This window comes from Dinoponera quadriceps, unplaced genomic scaffold, assembly GCF_001313825.1.
Source record: "Dinoponera quadriceps isolate SergipeBrazil2010 unplaced genomic scaffold, ASM131382v1 scaffold628, whole genome shotgun sequence".
Taxonomy (NCBI): Eukaryota; Metazoa; Arthropoda; class Insecta; order Hymenoptera; family Formicidae; genus Dinoponera; species Dinoponera quadriceps.
The window spans coordinates 1-21,814 of NW_014554836.1; the positions used below are offsets into that span (position 1 = coordinate 1).

Here is a 21,814-nt window from a genome sequence, read left to right on the forward strand (position 1 = left end):
ATAGATATTTTTGCTATACTTAATGCTAAGCGACTTGAAATTTATGAGACTACACAGGTTATTCAGACCTTCGTAATGCACATCAAACTTAATGATTGCTTCGAGAATATAGTATGAATTATTTGCATTGGTTAAATCGGAAGTACCATCTTTATTTGAATCTATCCAAAAATTGCAATCTTTAAACCTCACTCTGCCTCTGCGATGCGTAATAATGATACATACCGGGAAACTTACCGATCCCAGGAAGCATATCGACTAACTTACCGCTCTCCGGAAACTTATCGACTCTGGTAACTTACCGCTCTCCGGAAACTTATCGACTCTGGTAACTTACCGCTCTCCGGAAACTTATCGACTCTGATAACTTATCGATTCTCGAAAACTTATCGAGCTCCAAAAATTTAACTTACCCACTATTGATCAGTTGTTATTGTGTTATCCATTCTTACCGGCAAAGACTGACACATAGAAGTTCTAACATTGAACGGCAGTGTCGCTCTCTCATATTGACATTTGAACTTCCTAATTTGTCATGGACTCTCTGTGTAAAAATGTAACTGCTTCGCGAAAATCGTGAAAAATATAGCAGTGTCCACAAACAGGACACGTGTAATTCGTCTGTATATTAACAGTTTACGTATTTCTTTTAATTTTTGTCATAAGATCTAGTTTTATATATATATATATATATACAAAAGATTTGTAATGAAAAAAAAGGACCCAGCCGATCGCTGAAACATATTTTGGATACATCCTAAAAGAATTGTGACGGCAAATATCAACAATGTTCTATGAGTAACACTTACTGTTTGACTATTTTGAATCAAATATATTTGAAATTTGTTTCTTTAATTTAGCTATAGTATGATATAAACACATGTACATGAAATAAAATTAAAAAAAAAAAGTAACAATATAAATCCTTATTACTGTTTTGTTCATTCCACAATTTCTTTTTATATGATTTATGATGGCGTCAATGATGCTTTATTTTGGTTTAAAATTCGGAAAAAAAAACTATCAACTCAAGACAACGCACCAACAATTCATACTGATGAAATTTCTGGGGTCCACAGTGCGACCGTGGTTTATATAACTCCTAGAACGTTCTACAAATAATTTGATAATACATTAACCCTTGAAATGTTACTGGTGCATCAACGATAACTGTTATTGTCAGTTTCATCATCTCTTACTCGGATTCTGCTGCTTGAAAATAAAAGGGGGGGGGTGGGGGGTTGCAACCTTTGCTTAGCTACTTGGGGAGCGCATACCATAAAAGCCTGTCTTCACTGGTAAGAGTTGGGGCAAGGTGCGTTGCCGCTTTGCGCCAGGAACGTTCTGTCTCAGGTTTCCCACTGTGCCGCCTTATGCATGTAAATATTCAAAAATAACGCGCCTAATTCGAAAAACGTCAATATTACTATGTCTAGGGAATGAAATATTATAATATTGATTATATAATTACAAGATATACAATTCATAATGATGTGTAATCTTTTCATTTCATTGCACACAGAACACTATATTTTGACCGTCCTGATAACACTACTTTTACCGTTGCGTGCGGGCACATTGTTAAGTCATCCGTCGTGTCTTTCAAATATTCGTCACGATTTACAACTCTTGCTAGCCTTAGGCTAATTAGTTTTCAGTTCATTTTAGGAAAAAAATATCTAATTTGGTGTGTCCTCAATTTCTAAAAGATCTCCGCCTATAGCCCTCCAAAAGGCAGTAACTATTTGCTCGGCTGCTCTGCGTTTTTCGTTTGTCGGCAAAGACGCCGCATGTTCTTTCATGGCCATCAGTTTGCTAAACAATTCTCCAAAGTCCGCATGCTCACCCATGATACCATCTAAAAGAAATTCAGTAAAATATATAATAGATACCTCTCAAGTCTCCCTTTCGTCATTTGTATTCGTCTACTGACCAAGCATATCTTGCATGCGTAGTCTCTCAGAAGGATCACAAGTTAATCGGATGTTTTCAAATAATTCTCTAATTTCATTTACGTCCGGTGCTTCTTCCACGCACAACGGTTTATCTGTAACAACACAATGTCAAATTACTATGGAAAGTAAAAGAAAATATTTCCCAAGCGTCTTAACAGCAATCTGATAATCTTGCACGCAACCTTTCAGTACAATGTTAGGCCATGTATGAGCATGTAGAGCTTCTACGATCCTTTCGATGCCATATTTATTACCCTCTACATCGGATTCTGAATCCTGGATTGTTTCCTGTTCCAATTCAACCAGCTCAAATTTATTCAATACACACCAATTCAACACTAGAAGATATGAAAAAAATTAATCTTTTTTTATTAATTAGACCTTATATCACAATTTATATATTTATTTATATCATTAATCTAAAGATAACCGATGATCCTTGTAATTATCGAAAAGAATATAGTATTTATAACAAATTGAGTCAATTTACATCAGGTTTTACGCGGATATATAAATATATATTTGAAGAGTGTTTCAATCGATGAAATGAATATTAACAATTCTCGAGAATCATGCCCTGACTTCCCCCCCCCCCCCCCNATAATCAACTCTACATTTCCGCATGTTTCTCTAATTTGAATACTTAACTACCCTCTTTCATTGTTACGATTAAAACTAGATATGTAAAGAAAAAAAGGTTAATTGTTCAAAGTTAAAATGATGACATCTTCTGTCTGTATCGAATTAGCCTGCCTATTTTTTCACCACCAAGATTAGATCAACCTCTCAGATAAGCTATTAGAATGATAAGAACTGTTAAAAGTTGATTGAGAAACATACACAGCAGTTTCTAAGTGTTTAACAATGTAATTTCTATTGATACCTTTATCCCTTAAAATCATATCAGATATTGCACTGCAGGTAAATAAAAGTACTTCTGCTGAGCTTGACTGAATGATCCAAGATGTCAAGTGCTCTAGTTCTTCTTCAACTTTCTCCTACACACACAGATCTTGATATCAATGGCTATCGAAATATAATTGTTTAATTTCCTAAAGCAAGTTTGCATGCTTTACCGCCTGTGGATCATGGTAGACAATCAATGCGGTTACTCCTTCCATTGGTGGTAGCTTGGTAGATAGCTTTCCTATAATACACACTAAAACCTGTGATGTGTAATATTTGTTATCAATGTTCCATAAATAATCCACAGTATCATCTCGCTCTGACAAGCGTTCTGCACCTATATCTACATCGAAGACATATAATGTAAAATTACAAGTGATAGAATCAACATGGAAACACTATCAACTTGTTCCAACTATACTATTCGAAAGAGTCATTGAACAAGAAATAATCGACAAAAAACTTATGCAAAAAATCTGCTTGTACACGACGTTACATTCGCAATTATGATTTATAATAATTTCAAACTCACTTTCTGCAATTTCTGCTCCTTTCCCTTCTTTCGTACTAGCGATCAAAATTCTAGGTAAACTCATTGCAACAAAAAGTTGATTATGCAGGAAAAAATTGTTGATAAAATTTTACTAAATTGCGATTAATATACGTGAATATTCAAATTACGTCAACCACAGTTGAAAGTTGGGTTATATTAGTCTCTCTCTCTCTCTTTCTCTTTCAATACAAGCGACCTTAAGGAGTACCCCCAACATCACTGAACGTCAGTCGATTCTCGTTGGATGCGATATAGAGATGATGTAAGGTCGATGAATCGATATTTTGGTTTTTTTCTTATACACACTGCAGCGGGATTCATCTACCGACAACTGTCGGCTAAGGAATATGTTGTTGCGCGTATATATGGCTCAAATGCTGCGATCCGATAATTATCGGTAGCCGGTTAAACGCTACTGGTCCGTATTTTGAACTCTTTTATCGATAAAAGTGCCTTAAATATGACTTCTCATTGAGTGGAATCGTTTTCAGAAGTATTTTTAAGGAGAATTCACATCTTGGCGGAATAGCTAAAAGCAGAAAAATAACAGCCGATGGACGATAATGAACGAGCGCCTCGATCGAAATGTTAAAAATATATTGTTTCACATCTAAACAAAAGTCTTATATATAATTAAAACATAACGTGCGAAAGAAATTAGAAATTTCTATTCATATAGTTTCAATGCCAAATTTAATTACTCACCTTAAACATCTTGCACTACTAAACTCTCTTCAAATTAAGGAATCAAGCGTCGGTGGTTCTCGCTCATTACAGCTTTATATCATCCTTGTGATATTCTCTGACATTTTTTAGTCCGGATCTACAATAGGTGTAGTAAGCTTTAAGAAGTCGACCGATTATAATCAAGAAGAATAATCCGCCATATAGGTGATTTGCTAATATAAAATTTTCTAACTAGTGGTCTAACCAGCGGAAAGACTCTAGGCATCGACCGATATGAGTGGATATGTGCTATCGCATCGTGCAGAACCTACGAAAGTCTTTTTTCTTCAGCCAATTATTTTAAATTGAAATATTTTCTCACCGTTCTGTGTTTATTGGAATTGAACATTATAAAACTCCATTCATTATGATTCAATGGTGGGTCACGTAATCATAAAAATAACAGACACAATGAACGACGTAAAACTTCATATTCAACATATATGCATTCGATATGATATTACCAGCTCTTTCAGCCGGATGAAACGGTTGAACGCTAAAATCGACAATTGAATGATTTAGCCGAGAAAATGAAGGAGAAGAGACCATTTGCCGGGCAAGGGAGTCGGAAAGTCATTTTGCTGTACGCTAAGCCGCACGTTGTTCAAACTACTCAACAAACCAACATTAACTTGGGTTATTTTTCCGGCGTACCCTTCTGACTTGGCGCCTACAGATTATTCCGATGCATAGATTAGTCGATGCATACCAGCGGGACAGCGCTTTCGAGATGTGGTAGAAATAGAAAAATAGAGAAATAGATAAATTCATTGCTTCCGATATCTTTCTTTCGCGAAGGACGGATAGATGGCAGAAAGTTATACAAAATGAGGGAAAATATTTTGAAGATGGATTTGTAGTCATTGTATCATATGATGAACAAATAAAAAAAAATATTTGCATACACCTAATAATAATCTAATATTTCATTGCATGATGCAGCGCGCGAATATCATGTTTTTTTTACATCGAATTATATGTACGGATAGATATGATAACGGCGGATGTTTCGATAACTCTTTGTCAACGTCCTCCTGCTCTCTCGGGCCGCGGAATTGATATGTGGAATTCCGTTGGCCACTGACTACTGTTTTTATATAACGCGATTCTTCGCGTACAACGCGCCGACTTCTTCTGTTTCATTGTTGTTTTGTTTTTTGACGCGGTCACTCTTAATATAACGATATAATCATTTCAAACGTGTTACTTTAGATTATACGCGTTATGCAAGACAAAAACTCCCGTACAGCACGATTTCCTATAACGCGAATTCATACAGCGCGTAACGTATTAACAGCGCGTTATATGGGAATCTACTGTATCTGAGTAATCGAAAGGAATCGATTGTGCTCAATTCATCGATATGAATATTTTCAAAGAAAGTTTGGATTAGAGCGAACAAAATCTAATGTTTCTGCAGAAACACTGCTGTGTACACCCAGAAAACATCTTGCGCGTTGATATCCAGTAAATTATGCGCAAAGATTGTGTGCTAATCATTTGCGCGAGATTTGCGTAGCATAATAATGCGTAGCCTGTTAATTTGCGTGCACGACTGAACATATTTCACGAACAGAACGTAGACAGATTTCATACAAAGCTCGCAGATGTAACAAAATTTGCGCGCAAGAATTGCTATCTTCATCATTGATCCGCAGGATGAAAGATGCACCCCTCGGCCTTCGGCGTTATCGTTATGCTTGCTTATCATCACCAGCGTATCAACTAGCATGCATTCCAAGGTCTTTCCGCTAACACAGTAATATATAAAATCTTGCTGGCATACAAACACCATATAACGCCACAGTGTTAACGTACAGTGCAATTGAACGATTTGTTTCTTTCGGCGGCATATTTTTTTGCGAACATGAGGTGGTTCGCTCTTTTGTAAGTAACAGCGATTCTTTCAAAGCGTTATCATTTGTAGATAGATTGCCAATTTTTCCAACATTGCGTCTTTTTCTTAAAGATTAAGAAAAATGTATTATGTATGTATTACGGTAATTTTCTGTAAGAAGAAAAACCGACTTTCGTTTATAACTTAAAAGAATTTCAGCACAATTTCCGAGCAAGTTGCTCGATATTGATGTAATAACGCATTCTTCTTTTAAGCGTGTTTGTTGGCGTGCTTCAATCTGTTATTCCGTTGAAATATCCTTCGAATCTGGCATGGTTATTCGGTTTGAATGATGAAGTGAAAGGAAATAAGAAGGGAACTGTGTGTCTGACTGAAGAGTGCGAGAAAATTGGTAGGTAGATACGTTGAAGAGACTGTGATCCAACTATTGCAAATAAATTCGCGAATCTACGTGCAATGCACTCATTCATTCTTTCTCTCATTTCTTCGCCACAGCTAAGGTAATATTAGAAAGTATGGACAAATCTGTGAATCCGTGCGACGACTTTTACGAGTACGCGTGTGGAAAATGGTCAGAACATAATCCTGTTCCTGAAGGAAGTAGATCGTGGAGCTTATGGGAAATGCTTCAAAACAACGTCGATCGACAAATTGAAGGCACGAGTTGTAATGGAATCATATTTGCAATCGAAAAATTTTAATAATATTTATAATTGCAGATATTTTAAAAGAGGGACCCAAGGACAATGATCTTCTAGCGGTAAAGCTCGCGAAAAAATGGTACACAGCTTGTATGGATACCGGTACGGATGGTAGAATGCTCGATGAATAACTGTTCGCTTCGCTAGTGAGCGCTAATAATTCGTTAATGCGGCGACGACTTTCAGATGAGAGGGATAAGCGAGGACTCGATCCATTGGTTTCCACTCAATCGCGTATAGGCGGTTGGCCAATGATAATGGATCCGGACGAATGGGATGAACAGGAATATAGCTGGCAAAAAGTGGACGATCAATATATGCGTTTGATGGGAAGAAACGCTTTTCACGACGTATACGTATATGGTTTCAACGAGACAGTAGTAGTACATGTACTTGTCATCTTGCACATATATCTCGTCATATATCGGACCAAACATTTTATCTCACTCATTCGTTTTGCGCGATTATTATTTTTTTCTTCTTATTATACAAAGTATACATATATATATATATGTGTGTATATATATATATATATATATATATGTGTGTGTATGTATATATATATGTGTATATATATATATATGTGTGTGTGTGTTATATTAGGTCGATACTCCGCATTTACCTCCGGGTGCATATATACTGTGGTCTGGAAAGACGTATGATAGTGACGAGGTAGATGATGATGATGATGATCCGAGTGACGAAGATCGAAGCGATGAGGAGAAACAAAGCCACGAGGACAGCCAGGAACCTGGAAACGAAGCGAGTAGAAATGACGACGACAATAAAGACGACAACGATACAAACGAACAAGCCGACGAAGCCAAGAAGAAGAAGAAGAAGACAAAATCTACTGACAAATTGCACCACAGGAAAAATAAAATATACAGCGGAAGGAAAGGAAGCAACAAGATTATCAACAAACATAAGGATGCCGGAAACAAAAAACTTGAAAAACGAGCGATAACGATGAAAGTTGATGAGCAACGAATTCGTCACAGTAAGTTGAACAGGCGAAAAAACACGAGGAAGGCCTTGGAAAAGACGTCATCGACACCGCAGTTTACTACGGAAGAGACGAATGATGATGATGGCATGATGATGACACGGCAGCAATACGCTGATTATATTTCGAAAGTTGCTTACGCTATAGCTAAAGAGAGAGGCATGAAAGTCTCGGAGAGGTATATCGATGCAGATATCGAAGACATGATCGAGTTCCAATTGAAGCTAACCGAGGTGATCGAAATTAACGCTCGCTTTAAATATATCACAAATGGTCTTTTTCAATATACGTTTTTCCCTCTCACAGATTGTTATGGAGTCTGGCGAAGACTTGGAGTTGACACTCGATGATTTTCAAGAATGGTACGACAAAAAGAAATCTACGACTGACCGCAGTAAAGTGAGTTATTTCCACATGTCCTCTCCATTTGATTGGTTATAATGAATAATTAATTAATTATCCCGGGGGAACTATGTAGATTGATTGGGTACACAAAATCACGGAATTGTTCGACGAGGCTAATGTAGCCGTGGATGGCTACTTAGATGTAGAGGTTGGTTCACCGGATTATTTTGAGGCTCTTGTGTCTTTGCTGGACGAGACATCGAGTCGAACAATCGGTAAGTTTCATTAAAAATGACGGGGCCTCTGCTACATGATGTGTGTTTCAGTGAATTATATACATTGGAATTTTCTAAGTAAAATTATCAAGACCACCACTAGTGAAATGAGAGAACTGTACGATGCATGGGAAGAAGTTCATGACGAAGAAAGAGAGCCAAGGTTTCACATTTTATACGTCGATAATATATTTGCTTGTATTTGTAGTTTATTGATTGCTATCGCTGGCGATAAGGAACATCGTATGAAGATGTTTCTCAGCATGATGTTGTCGCACATCTATGAATCAAAGACACGTACCTTTTTTTGTAGATTTCATTTTATGCGTTTACGCGTAGGTTGAAACAGTGTAAATTTGATTGAAATTTAACTATAAAAGAATCTCTTCGCGCGCACGAAGGGTCCAATCAGACAGCACATGTAAGAAAAAAAAAAGCGTGTCTTTTATTTGCAATTGCTCTACATCATACCGCGAAAAATCAATAAGAGTCATTATGTGTCTGTGTTCTTGAGAGTCTATTAATACCGCAAGTACGAATTGTTGATCACGACCAATTTTATAATAAATCCTCCCTATAGAAGCTCCATAATATTCCTAGAATATTATATGAATATTATTAAAATAATATTTCTCTAATATTCTAAGAATGTTATATAATATTTCTTTTAGTATTATAGGAATGCTTTATTAATGTTATATGTCCACTTCACATAATAGTCTTGGCATATTATAAAAATGTTCTTAAAATATTAAAAAGAGAATAAAATAACAATAATATAGAAAAATATATACATCAATAATATATACATAGAGTTGAATATATAATTAAATTTATATTACAATAATATTATTTTTTAAATATTATTAAAAGTGGACACATAACCATCTATTAATATTGTAGAAATATTACTTAATATTAAATAATATTATTACGCGGCTGCCGACAGATCGTCCGAGTGCATAAGGGAGGTAGAGATGAGTGACATTCTTGCGTACGAGTATGTGAGAAAACATTTTTCAGATGATATCACAAAAACTGTAAGCGTTTTGTATATATATTTCTCGATCGTATTAATTCTAATCTGAGAGAGAGAGAGAGAAAGACAAAACTATGAAAAAGATAAATTTATTAACGCGGATTTTTTATACGGATATTATCCATCAACTATATTATTTAGTAGATAACTCTTTGCATTCTCTTCGATTGCCCACTGTTTTTGTTACAGGCAATGGATATGATCGATGATATACAGAAGGAAGTGGAGTATTTGATTAAAGAATCAGATTGGATGGACGACGATACTAAAGATTTTGTTTTAGTGAAACTAGTAAACATGGATAAATTGGTTGGATATCCAGATTGGTACAGGAATACCACCATCGTGAAGCGATATTTTCAAGGAGTAAGTCAGCGTAAAAATGATTAATAATTGCGCTATGCGCCAGGACTGTTTTGTTGAAATATTTTGTTCCGTTCAAGCTCATCATTGGCAAATCGTACTATGAGAATACACTCAGCTACCTTAGGTACTATAAATGGAACAGTCTACGAATGTTGACGCAAGATGATGAGGATCTCGATGCGTAAGATCATAATTTTACAAGTTCTTTAGAGAAATGGCAGCTTTCCTTTTTCTCAATTTACAAACTGGATATCCTTTTACCAATAATAAATCTGAGTGTGTACATACAAACAGATGGTGGATCAGCCCAGTAACGCTGAATGCTCTATTCGACCCTGAAGGAAATTCGATAGGTATGTGAACGCGTATAATATATCACTCAATACACAATTCTAATAACATTAATTTCTGCTTTGGACAACAGCTATCACGGCGGCGGATTTTCAAAGCCCATTTTTCGCTTATGGCCGACCCCAGTAAGTCTGTACAAATGTTCATCAGCGATATTTGCGTAGCAACGCATTGATTATCATTACATTGCATCGTCTTCTCGAGATGTATCCGATACTATAATTTTTACATGATTTTTAATATAATTTTCTCTTCCTGCGAAACTATATAACTCTGTTGCATTTTAGAACTATTAATTTTGGTATTATTGGATTCATTATGGCCCACGAAGTCAACCACGGATTTGATGACACTGGTAACACTCTCATACATACAATACTGTGATATCCCCGTGTGTTTGCGATAATACAGATATGATTTTGTTATCTTGAGCGTTAAATATATTCCAAAACGGTGAAATCAACTCAATTAAAATGTACAGAGAAAGTTGAATAATTTTTAGGGCACCTGTATGATAAGAATGGCAACTTTATGGAATGGCTATCTACAATGGCTGATGCGTACGGCAAAAGAGCGGAATGTTTTGTGGAACAATTTAATAATTATCCTATCGACAAAATATCGAACAAGAAATTAAAGGTATGCCTTTCAATTAATGTGACTTTTATTGTAGTTTGTTTGCCACACGACGAATTATCGATAAACTATATTGTAGAACTATGGTAACCAAACGGCGGGTGAGAATATCGCGGACACGATGGGATTACAAGCTGTGTTTAGAGCTTATCAAAGAAGAGAAAGGGAATGTGGAAAACCGGATGCGGTATTGCCAGGTCTGGAAGGATTCACCAACGATCAACTTTTCTTCTTATCCTTTGGCAATGTAAGTGGCAACATTACGAGTATATGTGTGAATTAACGACTTACATTAATGGTACGCTTAGTACTGACTAGCAGTTGATTCATTGTCAAATGTCAAAACCACTCGTATAACAATTGCGATATTTGTGGTCAGTTGTGGTGCGAAGCAACCGATTCAACGACTGCAATGCGAGATGCCAGGATGGATTCACACAGCACCGGGCGATTAAGAGTGATAGGGTCTGTTTCCAACTCGGAGAACTTTGCCAAAGCTTACAACTGTCCAGTCGGCAGCGCGATGAATCCCGAGAAGAAGTGCAATATCTGGAAGTGATTCGAATAATGGTTGATCTCGTCTCGTCAAATGCGTTGAAATGTTTCGGGAAAATTATTTACGAAGAGAGACAATAATGAAGAAACGCGCGCAACATACAAGGAGTAGTCTGTTTTTCCATTGAAAATTCTCCCACTGACTCATATCGATTGACAGACACATCATTGAAGGTTCAGCGACGTGACTCCCGACGTGTTTTCTGACGAAAGATATTTATTTCAACACAGTTATGCAACGAGTTGATAAACGAGAGAAGATAAAGAAGAAAGTATATTGCGAAACCTCAATTATTTTTATACCGATAAGTTACAATATTTCGTACATAATCTTGTTGTAAGCCACAATTTTTGTTACAGAGGACTATACTCGAATGTATCGAGTAATGATATGTTTGTATCGGCAGAGGATCCTTATATCCTATTGTAACAATCGTAACGCGCGTAGTGTATTCTAACGCGAAAGCCAATCGTCGCGTTCGTTTTGTCGAGATATCATAAATGTGTACAAGCGAAATATATGCTTTTCTTCTTGCTTGCGATATCGACATATCGAACTTCATTGTATTCAGCCGAAATCGGGAAGAAAGTTTCTTCCACATAATAAAAGTTCGAACGATGCACACGTTACTCGGGCGCTTCCTGCGTCGCGCCCAACACGTTCACAAACTCGGGAATCTGATACATATTTTGAGTGTGATACCGACACTTGCTCCCGACAAAAATTATTGTCATCCGTTCTGTTTTTCGTACACGCCGTTTTGCTTCTCCTGCGGTTTTAACGGCTTTAATATTTCTATCTCGTTCATTTGATCGATATCCAACTGTTTCTTCTTCTTCTTCCTCTTGGATGGTTTCCTGAAAGGATTTTCCCGATAATTATTCAATTCATCCCTAGAAAGAGAGAGAGTGAGAAAGAGAGGAGGAGGAGAACAAATAAGAAAGAATTGAAAGAGACGTACTTTCCAAATAATTCGCCATCCTGAATTGACTCGGGAAGTTTTTTATTCAGTGTCTCCGGGAGAAGAAGAGACATTAATCCGCCGAATAAGGCGCAGGATCCGAAAATAACGAGCGGCAATGGTGTCCATATCTCCGACTGAAATGTCGTGATGAGTTTTGTACAATTCGGCCACTTTCCCTGCTGTGGATGGATTTTCTCCGCCCAGCGAGAAATGTAGCAGGACGTTGCATCGATATGCCAGATTGAAGCACGTGTGAAAGAGCGCGCTCTCATACGTGCAGCGCGGCAATCGGAGAATATTGTTCAATATGCAATATACATCGATTCAGTGATGAACCGTTTCTCGCTAGGTGAATCGGTCGAAATAACAAGTTAAGAAAAAAAGAAAACGTACCAGGTGATTGACGTACGGTGCGACAACGCCGCCGATTCGAGCAAAAGTGGAGCTCGCGCCGAGTCCAACATTTCGAATAACAGTCGGAAATTGTTCAGCAGTAAATACATAAATTGCACCATAAGACGACGTGATGGCCAGTTTCCCAATCATCGCTAAACACACGATCAACCATGGCATATCTGAAATGAATTTTTGTCAAACGATAATATATTGCAATATGCAACAATATATGCGAAATAGCCGTGCAATCTATATTCTTATGTTAATATGAGATGATATCAAACTGCTGTACTCTAATAATAGGGAAAATTGTATAAGCTCACCGGTAGGAACGAATAACGTAGCGAGCAAGGCTAATCCAGACAACAACATACAGCCGCAAAGAATAATTTTCCTACCCCATCGATTCAGGGTGAAGATTAGAAATGTATACGCCGGTACCTCCACTACTCCGGATATTACAAAATTAACATAGTCATTGCCGCCGAGGTTGGATGCGTGCCAAGACAGTCCGTAGTACGTGCCGCTGTTGACAAGCCTGCACGCGCAAACGAGGAGAAATATCGGGGAAAATTCGATGTAAAATGTTAATAGAGAAAAGAAAGAAAGACTAACCAGTTGAAAAACAGAAGAATGCTCTTCCGTCTCAAGTTTGGATAGCGGAACAAGTCGAAGAGCGAGGGCTCTCTCGAGTCGGGTGTACTGTCCTCGCTGTTATTATTAAGAAGCGTATCCAAAGCGTCGCTCGGCATCTCCACGCCATTTTCCAATGAAGCACGTTGCAGCAAATCCTTCGCTTCCTGCAGACGACCTTTCGTTAAGAGCCATCGCGCGGATTCAGGAATGAACCTGCGGCGTTTCATAATTTATAACTTCGACTATCGCGCGGATTTTCAGTGTTCACGAGAATAATACATTTATTGCCGTACCACCAATAAAGTAGAAACGCGATGCTGGGTACCGTAATGGCTACTTGTAACATTCTCCAGTCGGTAATGAAATATGCAAAACCAGCGGTAAGTATGTATCCAGTAGTGAAAAACAACTGGCAGCCAACTCCGGCTACTAGCCGCTTTTTCGGCCCAACCATTTCCAAAGCTGCAAAATATTGAGAAAATAATTAATGCGCTACACACACGTGTGTCAATTCACGTGTGACTAATAATTCAAGTTGTTCATCTGACAACAAAGTAAACTCGCCGCGACTTACCTATAACGTAAGCTACCAAAAACACCCCACTGGTGGTTGAGCCGACAATCAGCCTGAAGATAACGTAGGAAATAAACTCGGGAGCGACAGCAACTAGTATACCGCCTACCAGCTGTATGACTAAAGACAGGAAGAAAATTGGTCTACGACCATATCTATCGGACAAACCGCCGAATATCATCGAGCCAAGCATGACTCCTACCATGAACAACGAGTCCCCCGTCGCTCTCAGCCACGCCTTGTCACAGACCAAGTCCCACTGCGGAAGGAAAAAGAAAGAATTAATATTCAACCTCAAATTGTTTCAAATTTATCGATACCGTGTGCGAAATATCACTTCTCTCTTGTCTCTTCTTTACGCAACATAATTGCCCAACGATACAAAATGTAGGTTTACAACAGTTATTCATCAATAAAATTCCTCCGTACCTCGGAAGTGGTTGTACTTTTGTATATGCTTCGGTCATACACATATTGCTTGCAACGGCTGATTCCTCCCCATTCGATCGTATTGTTCGGCCGTGGGAGATCCAAGTCACGACTCAGACATTGGGACCACCCTTTGAGTTCATAATCCCACGGGTAACTTGCATTCAGTACATCCTGATTCAGGAAGAACGTGGCGTTCTCTGCGTATTCGTGCGGAAGTAAACACCTGGCGCGACAAATCTTTCCTTATTATATCGCAATTTATCGGATCAAATTATTATCATTTGCTTCCGTGGATACCTGGAATCCATCTTGGCTCCGAGGAATACACCGGCTAGTTTGTGAAAGGCGCACGATATCGCTGGAAGACAGAGTAAAAGATAGACTCTGCGTTGGTAACGACCAAATTCGCCCATGCGAAGGATAACATCGTCATACGCCATTTTACTGTTTAAGCGCAATACGTGTATTCTTCTTTCTTCAGACGAGCCACAACAAGCTACTTTGTACAAACAAACGGTTTTAAATGGCGCGCGCGCGCGCGCGCGCTTTGACACTACCTACGGAACGAACGATCTAGCGATGCGATTGCTCCGACATTGTCGATTCTGTTAGCACACAGAGATTTGTTCATTCCGGAGAAGAAGCATGATAGTTTGGTTCGCGGTTCACTGTTCGAGAATGGTACACTCGGGATTTACACGCAACGACGCGCTTCTTAACGTCTAGCTCAACTATTCGCTGCAGTCCCCGCGATAATGATGATGATGATGACAGGCGATCGAAGGTCAGACTTCTAAATGCACTTGGTGTCCCGATGGATCGGGTTCATCGACGGAATAATGCGTATGATTACTGAAAAATTAACAATGCCATTATCACTATTTATTGTAATAATTCCTCTCTCTCTCTCTCTCTCTCTCTCTCCTCTGTTCTATTTCTTCCTTCTTTTACCTCCACGAGAGATTAAGGCGAGGCATTACGAAAGAATGGTCTTGAATTATCGAATCTTGACAACTGGATATATACATATGTATACGTAATGTAAGTTTTTCTTTGGGGAAACATTAAGAATACTCAAATTAAATATTTCTCCACACCACTTGTGAGATACGTATATGATTTTAATTATGTCCTTAACAAAATACCTGAAGACTGCTAATTTATTGTTTGTTATTCTATAATAATCGAATATACATACGCTTGAAATAGCGATGTTTACAATGATGCATACATAATGCGTAATAACGACGTATGAAAAAAAAAAAAGGAGAAAGAGAGAGGTGTTTGGCAAGTTGTAAAGTCAAATATAACGACTACAAACGCATGCATTGCGGCTGGCTGTGTGTGTGTGTGTGTGTGTATGTATATCACTTTTAGGTAATCGTACGGCAGTTCGCTCGGATTAATTAAAATCAAATACGAACAAACGACCCAATCGTGATTGATACAATTGATACAATTGCTCTTTACTGGGAGTCAGGAGAAAAAAAACGCAAGCGAATAATATCGACGATTATATTGATCAGTATTATGTATCAGCATTTTCTCGATCATTATTATGTATCAGCACATTTCTCCAATACAATTCGTATTAAAAGTCTCCATATATCTTCCGTAAAATAATATTTACAAATACGATTTTGGATCTTTATCTGTTTTATTTTTGAGCGTCGTTTGATCATGGCATTTCCTTGCAGATATATATACGTTAACTAGTAATGGACATACATATTGAGATACGATATAATAATATAATTGATTAATGTTTGACTAATTTAGAGAGAGAGAGAGAGAGAGAGAAAATTAAATTGATTTTCTATATAAAGAAATAATATATACGTCGTAAAAATTTTCCAACGTTGTTTCATTAAATTATTCAAATAATATAAATGCTTTTAACGTTTTAAACTTTTTGAACATTTAATTTCGCACAATGAAACATTCATATCTCTAACGATTTTGGATAAAATTGCAACATCATTAATAGTGCCTACAGAGTCGTCTGTATCGTTATTATCGAAATATACATTTATGTTGTTAATATGAGGCTAATCGCAGAATCGATTATATATATATATATGCATAGTACGAATGTTACAATACTTGAAAATGTGAGTAGTTTGATGAAATGCAAACGGTAAAATGAACGGTACGACACACGGAGTTACACAGTTATCGATCGAACACAATCCTACGCGCACAAAGGACGGACTGGAACTGGCCACATGCTTTAACCGGCGCGCGGCTATAGTGCAGCGCGGTGCGGTGCGGAGTGGTGCGGCGCGGCGCGGTGCGACTCGTTTCAGTACGGTGCATCTTGCATCTCTCGGAGAGAGATGGTTGATTTTTTCTTCCTCCACTCTTAATCCTTCTTCATTCGATAGAGGTAGCTCAAAACAAACGGCTTGTCAAAATTACACAAATACATATAGTGTATGTGACACATCCTCTCGTTATTACAAATGCGATGATGAAAATGACAAAATGACTCACTTTGAATATAGTTTTGATTCGTTGAGCGCGCGCACACACATAAAACAAGATTATTCGTTTTAACACAGACTTATGATTCACCATTACACCATATGCTGCGATATTCATTATAAGCTACAACTTCGCTACTATTCCATGTTGCCTGTGTCACACTCTATGTAGCTAATGAGCACGTATTGAATAAAAATCACCTAAATAAACTTGTTTGCATCCCCGGAACTGTTCCCCCGTCACTTTTAGTTATGATGATTTTAAATCAATCGTGATGTTACACGTGTTCGTCTCGTATGACCCGTACAAAGATCTTCTGTTTTGGACAATACAAGATAAGATGATGTTGTAAATTGTAGGAGGATAAAGCAAGGAAACAGCCAATAAACCATTACGCTTTGTTTAACGCGCTTTTTACACCATATCACCGCGTCCTTCAGGTTTGCAAGCACTGCGTATCCGCAATTTGAAACTTGGCTACATTATTATCTCTCTCGTCATCGATATCATACGATTTTTCCTTACACGTGGCATTTGTCTTGCACACGCAGCCTTCGCAGAATAAAATGGAGAGCTATATGAGTCGATAATTTATTACAAATCACGTAAATGAAATACGATTAACATTGAACTATGAGTATATTGTAGATAAAATAGAACATCTTATCTGAACGAGTAGAGTGGGTAGTTCTTCCTTAAACAGATTGCGTTATCACTTGATGTACACAGTGACGTAATCTCTGTTGCATATTATTCACAAATTGCATACATTAATCGGGTTTCTCGTTTCAAGTTCTCGTCAAGCTCGATAAAGTTCAAGTCTCTCTCTTTTGTCTCATCATGATAACGATATATAATTCGTTCAAATATTTATAACAGACGACACGGTTGCATTTGTACTACCATTATTTCCAATTATTATATTACAAAATTTAATAAGTTGGAGAATTTTGAATGCGTAACGTTTTCCCCCAGCTACTCTACGTACGCCAAGATCACGCCTTGTACTTTCGCTAAAAGCCGATGATCGGTCGTAACACAGAGCTTTTTTTTTCTTTTCGTCTCGTAAAAATACCAACGCGAGTCGTTCTGCGACGTCGTACCGCTTGATGCAATTCTACCCGTCTTCCTCTACTACGTAGTCTCCTTCATTATGTCCTCCTTACCTGTATTATCCTCATTCATGTACTCTGATTATTATCCTTCTATATATTTTTGCGTGTATTCATTTGTCGTATGATACAATTTTAGCTATGAACCTTATATTGGCTCGACATTGGCCAATACTATTTTGGCCAATAAAATGTGCTACTAGGGAAGAGACGAGTGAATTTACTCACGAAAGATAAAAATGTTGAACATATTATTTTGGGACACTATTGTCTAGATCGTCGTGTCGCTGACTATGTTACCGCTGCTGCCACAGTCGTCACCATACCATCACCATACCACCACCACCATTGCCAACGCCAGTCGCCGCAGTCACTTCGTTGCCTCTCTTCCCCTGGCTGCTGTTGCCATAGCTTTTGCCGTTGCTACCGCTGCCGTCGCCGCCTCCTCGAAGGCCGATATCGTGCGGCCCAAGAGTAAACCCGAAAGCTATTTATAGTAGGGAGCGGTTTCTAGTTCCTATCGCAAGAAAAATCGCAACTGGTTTCTCGCAAGTGCGAATGGAAGGAAGGAAGTAAGAAAGAAAGAACGGAGGAGGGTGCATTCTTCGAGGAAAGTGGCAGGGAGAAGATAAAACACGGATGACAGCGAACGCGTCGTTGCTCCCCACTTCTCTCTTTCTCTCTTTCTCCGTCTGCTCCGACATGCCGAATTAAACCACGAGCCGGGACGCCAACCACAAGAGCCGGGTCAAGCCGTCCGCAAATTCCCAAACTCTCTTTCACGGCATTTTTCTAGAAGAACGACTCATACCTCTTTTACCACATTTATTTTACTCTTGTTCCTTTACCGATGTTTTTCATTACTAAGCAATTAATACATAATTTTATGATATTTCTGCCAAACGACTGTGTTGCTTTGTTCTTGATGAAAATCCACACCATAACTATATACATAACATATATTCTGTTTTCGGTGTGGCACAAAGTTTACCGTAAGGGAATCAATTAATATATAGGTACTTGAGATAGCGAGTTTTTAACAAATATCAAGATCAACCATTGACACAAAAACGGCTAGCATAGTCTCTAGAGCGAACAGTTTGCCTCCATAATGGGGAATGGAGAGAATACACGTGATGAACGCTTAAAAATGTTAAAAAGGTTGCTGTCCTTGCAAGGGCGCCACGCTGTGTCGTGTGTCGCCACACGCTTCGCCGCACCATTCTTCGCCTCACCTCTCGCCTCCTCCTCCTCGCGCATACACACACACACACATATACACGCCTTGTCGCCCGTCTAGCTACAAGGATACGAGAGGAGACATTCATCTCCGTGTAGCCTTTGGTTTCGCTTCGCTCGAACATTACACTACTTGGAATTGATGTGAACAATGGAATGGAAATGGCGAATTTTGTATAAAAATTTAAAATAATTGAGAGAAAACGTATAAAAACGCGTCGTTTTTTCTTTTCGAATCTCATTTTCGATAATATCTTTTTGCCACGAAAGCTACCAAAATTCCGTCAATAACTATTTTTCAATGAGATTTTACGTACATACTTATAAACTGGTTTCTCCTATTAAGGTTATTGCGAAGTCGCCGCTAATTTGCAAACAAACGATGCATTCCGCCACGTCGCTGCGCAACGTGGCGCTTCGTAAGCGCTTCTTACGTAAGAAATAAAACTGCGCATTATGGGGATTTAAGGTCAGAAAATACCATGCGAATGCGCTCCTTACAGTTTTATTTGAACGTCTCGCTGTTGTCTGAGCGTGAAAAAATGAACAACCGAACATATTAATTATTTAATATATTAATTATTTAATATGAGAATAGACAATAAGAGAGATCACATTATGTGTCGATATTACATGAAACTTCCAAAACGTTTCCAACATGCTACAGTAACGTACATTTATGCATTACGTTATCGAGTCGTTTATTCCGGCTTATTTACCGCAAATTTTGTAGTTGTTATACTGTTTGCGTAATAAGAAACGGCAACCTTGAAATTGGATTCGACGGTGTACACGATAAAGCATAAGTTGACTTATATCGAAATAGCGCTAATGCAGTATCAAATCTACCGGTTGTCTTTTCATCATAACGTTAATGTTAATGAATTTACATTACTTTCTCTCTCTCTCTCTCTCTCTAATTGAAAACAATTGAAACATTCTTTCTCAGCTCGTTCTCAGTTACTTGGAAAGAAGCAGAGAATAGTACATGTTTGCGCGACATTTCCACTAAATTCGCACAACGCGCGATATGAGGCGCGCAATGCCAATGACCCACATCAACTCGAGAAATATGATGATGATGTAATTACCCGCTCGAATGTTCCCACGATCGATTGCGTGAATCTGTTAGAGCGGCGTGATTTTATCGGCAGCGCTGAACGTTAGTTGCTTTCCATATTGTACGCGTGACCCAGCGCGCGATACACACCGGCCGGCTGGTCGGCACTGCTGATCGATAACCTTCGCGGAAGGAAACGACGCGCAATGCAACGGTATACACTCGGCACGCCTAAAATTTTCGATCAACTCGCGCATCCACCTTCCTCTGTCATCGGAATGCGAATTTTTGTACTAACGTGCATCGCACGATACAGAGGAAACACGTGTACACACGGAAAGGAAAAATTCGTGCTGATGCGCTGGGGTTCGCGCGATACCCAGAGCCGGCGCTGTAACCGGAACCGGAGCTGACGCCGACGTCGACGTCGACGCCGACGCAGGAGCCGAAGCCGAATTCCCCCGGAGCCGAAGCCGAATCTCCGGAGCCGAAGCCAAAGTCGAGAACGTAGTGCCGCGTGTTTTCCACCGGACGACAGTTCATAGGATTATCGCGCACGATATCATATCGTATCATTTTTCAATTTTACGTTATTTTCTTTCGCGTCACCACGATAACACTTGTCGAGCTTGTTTTCATTAGGTAGGATACAGTTGTTTCAAACATTACAATCTCGTGCGTCTTTCATGCATTTCGGCCCGCTTGTTGACGCGCCAACAATTTGTTAATAGTTTTAAATAGGAATTTTTTTTATAAACATACGTAATTTTTCCTAGCGGAACACTAACGTAATCATCGCGTTTAGAATAGAAGCGATACTGTTTCGTTTGTTAACATCATTGTATTTTGCTCTAGATAGGTCTGCTATTCTGAGTTTCATCAAGGTTGTGCAAAAATTATTTCAACACTCTATTTATTAATTTGTACAACGTGATAACCGTGTAATTGGTGTGCGTATTTTGACCAAGAGGAGAAATTAATAAACGACTAACCAATGGTGTTTTGAAAGAATTTATGATTACTGGCATATAACTGTACATTAAACCCGAGTCAATAATCGAAAGCAACATTTAATTAGGCCGACGTAATCTTTTATAAACTGCTACTCGTATTCTACAAACGTATTTTATAAACTGCTATTCACATTCATTTTTCTACGTAAAGAGAGAGAGAGAGAGAAAGAGAGAGAGAAAGAGAAGAAGGGAAAATGGGGAATCTATTAATTTTGCATATGAATTTATTTACGTCAGTTTGCAATAGCAAAAACCAAAAAGTCATCTCTTTATAATTTCTCATTCGATATAGATTGCAATAATTTAACTAAAGAGATTATTCAAGCTATACAAGCAAATATTGTTCCATAAAAAATGATAGTTCTATCTATTTATCGACAAACGCGGATTATCACTAATTTGCTATTGCATGCTTCGACTGCACACACGCGTGAGAGCGTCTCGGTTACAAATTGATATCCGATCTTAATTAGTGTGTGATACCTGTTTCAATAGATGAGCAACCTTTAATATCAAAGAGATGGCGAAGTTGACGAAGCGGGGCGCTATCACACCGAGTACTACACACACTCGTTCGAAAACCCAGTGTTTAATGACGAGTGCAGTTATCGCGCATTTCGTTTATATTAAA

At 38.3% G+C, this 21,814-nt stretch overlaps 3 protein-coding genes across 8 annotated transcripts; 1 reads left to right on the forward strand and 2 right to left on the reverse strand.

The window, feature by feature from the left end:
• Window positions 1-1,431: 1,431 nt before the first annotated feature.
• Window positions 1,432-3,720, reverse strand: LOC106742243 (alpha- and gamma-adaptin-binding protein p34-like). The gene is made up of 6 exons (XM_014614992.1): window positions 3,394-3,720; window positions 3,032-3,204; window positions 2,839-2,953; window positions 2,138-2,293; window positions 1,934-2,047; window positions 1,432-1,858 (listed from the first exon to the last, which is right to left on the reverse strand). The coding sequence occupies exons 1-6, from the start codon at window positions 3,455-3,457 to the stop codon at window positions 1,680-1,682; spliced, it is 801 nt and encodes a 266-aa protein (XP_014470478.1). The 5' UTR covers window positions 3,458-3,720; the 3' UTR covers window positions 1,432-1,679.
• A 2,211-nt stretch (window positions 3,721-5,931) lies between these two features.
• LOC106742262 (membrane metallo-endopeptidase-like 1) lies at window positions 5,932-11,814 on the forward strand. Its single transcript, XM_014615026.1, has 18 exons — window positions 5,932-6,027; window positions 6,253-6,389; window positions 6,494-6,655; window positions 6,718-6,801; window positions 6,886-7,088; window positions 7,303-7,938; window positions 8,012-8,104; window positions 8,184-8,325; window positions 8,377-8,488; window positions 9,275-9,365; window positions 9,554-9,730; window positions 9,808-9,911; window positions 10,025-10,083; window positions 10,155-10,206; window positions 10,369-10,436; window positions 10,584-10,720; window positions 10,797-10,964; window positions 11,097-11,814. The coding sequence occupies exons 1-18, from the start codon at window positions 6,008-6,010 to the stop codon at window positions 11,274-11,276; spliced, it is 2,625 nt and encodes an 874-aa protein (XP_014470512.1). The 5' UTR covers window positions 5,932-6,007; the 3' UTR covers window positions 11,277-11,814.
• On the reverse strand, window positions 11,548-21,754 carry LOC106742263 (organic cation transporter protein). Of its 6 annotated transcripts, XM_014615030.1 has the most exons (11): window positions 21,667-21,754; window positions 18,100-18,388; window positions 14,573-15,127; window positions 14,273-14,498; window positions 13,844-14,102; window positions 13,563-13,731; window positions 13,249-13,482; window positions 12,957-13,171; window positions 12,631-12,812; window positions 12,235-12,371; window positions 11,548-12,166 (listed from the first exon to the last, which is right to left on the reverse strand). In XM_014615030.1, exons 3-11 carry the CDS (start codon window positions 14,713-14,715, stop codon window positions 12,004-12,006), a joined length of 1,728 nt encoding a protein of 575 aa, XP_014470516.1. In that variant the 5' UTR covers window positions 14,716-15,127; window positions 18,100-18,388; window positions 21,667-21,754; the 3' UTR covers window positions 11,548-12,003. The 6 variants fall into 6 exon arrangements, with proteins under 6 accessions (XP_014470516.1, XP_014470518.1, XP_014470515.1 ...); XM_014615032.1 differs by lacking the exon at window positions 18,100-18,388 and having other exon boundaries at window positions 21,667-21,741; XM_014615029.1 differs by lacking the exons at window positions 18,100-18,388; window positions 21,667-21,754 and adding an exon at window positions 20,202-20,574.
• Window positions 21,755-21,814: the final 60 nt, after the last annotated feature.

Bases quoted from the DNA above. Each gene is read 5' to 3' on its own strand.
- LOC106742262 (XM_014615026.1), top strand. From the start codon at position 6,008: ATGAGGTGGTTCGCTCTTTT. The intron at 6,656-6,717 runs GCACGAGTTGTA...TTATAATTGCAG, and splicing joins CGTCGATCGACAAATTGAAG to ATATTTTAAAAGAGGGACCC. The intron at 7,089-7,302 runs GTACTTGTCATC...GTGTTATATTAG, and splicing joins ACGAGACAGTAGTAGTACAT to GTCGATACTCCGCATTTACC.
- LOC106742263 (XM_014615030.1), bottom strand. From the start codon at position 14,715: ATGGCGTATGACGATGTTATCCTTCGCATGGGCGAATTTGGTCGTTAC. The intron at 13,172-13,248 runs GTTAGTCTTTCT...TTGCGCGTGCAG, and splicing joins ATTCTTCTGTTTTTCAACTG to GCTTGTCAACAGCGGCACGT. The intron at 12,372-12,630 runs GTACGTTTTCTT...ACGACATTTCAG, and splicing joins CACCGTACGTCAATCACCTG to TCGGAGATATGGACACCATT.
- LOC106742243 (XM_014614992.1), bottom strand. From the start codon at position 3,457: ATGAGTTTACCTAGAATTTTGATCGCTAGTACGAAAGAAGGGAAAGGA. The intron at 2,294-2,838 runs GTATCAATAGAA...CATATCTTCTAG, and splicing joins TATGATTTTAAGGGATAAAG to TGTTGAATTGGTGTGTATTG. The intron at 1,859-1,933 runs GTCAGTAGACGA...AATTTCTTTTAG, and splicing joins ACGCATGCAAGATATGCTTG to ATGGTATCATGGGTGAGCAT.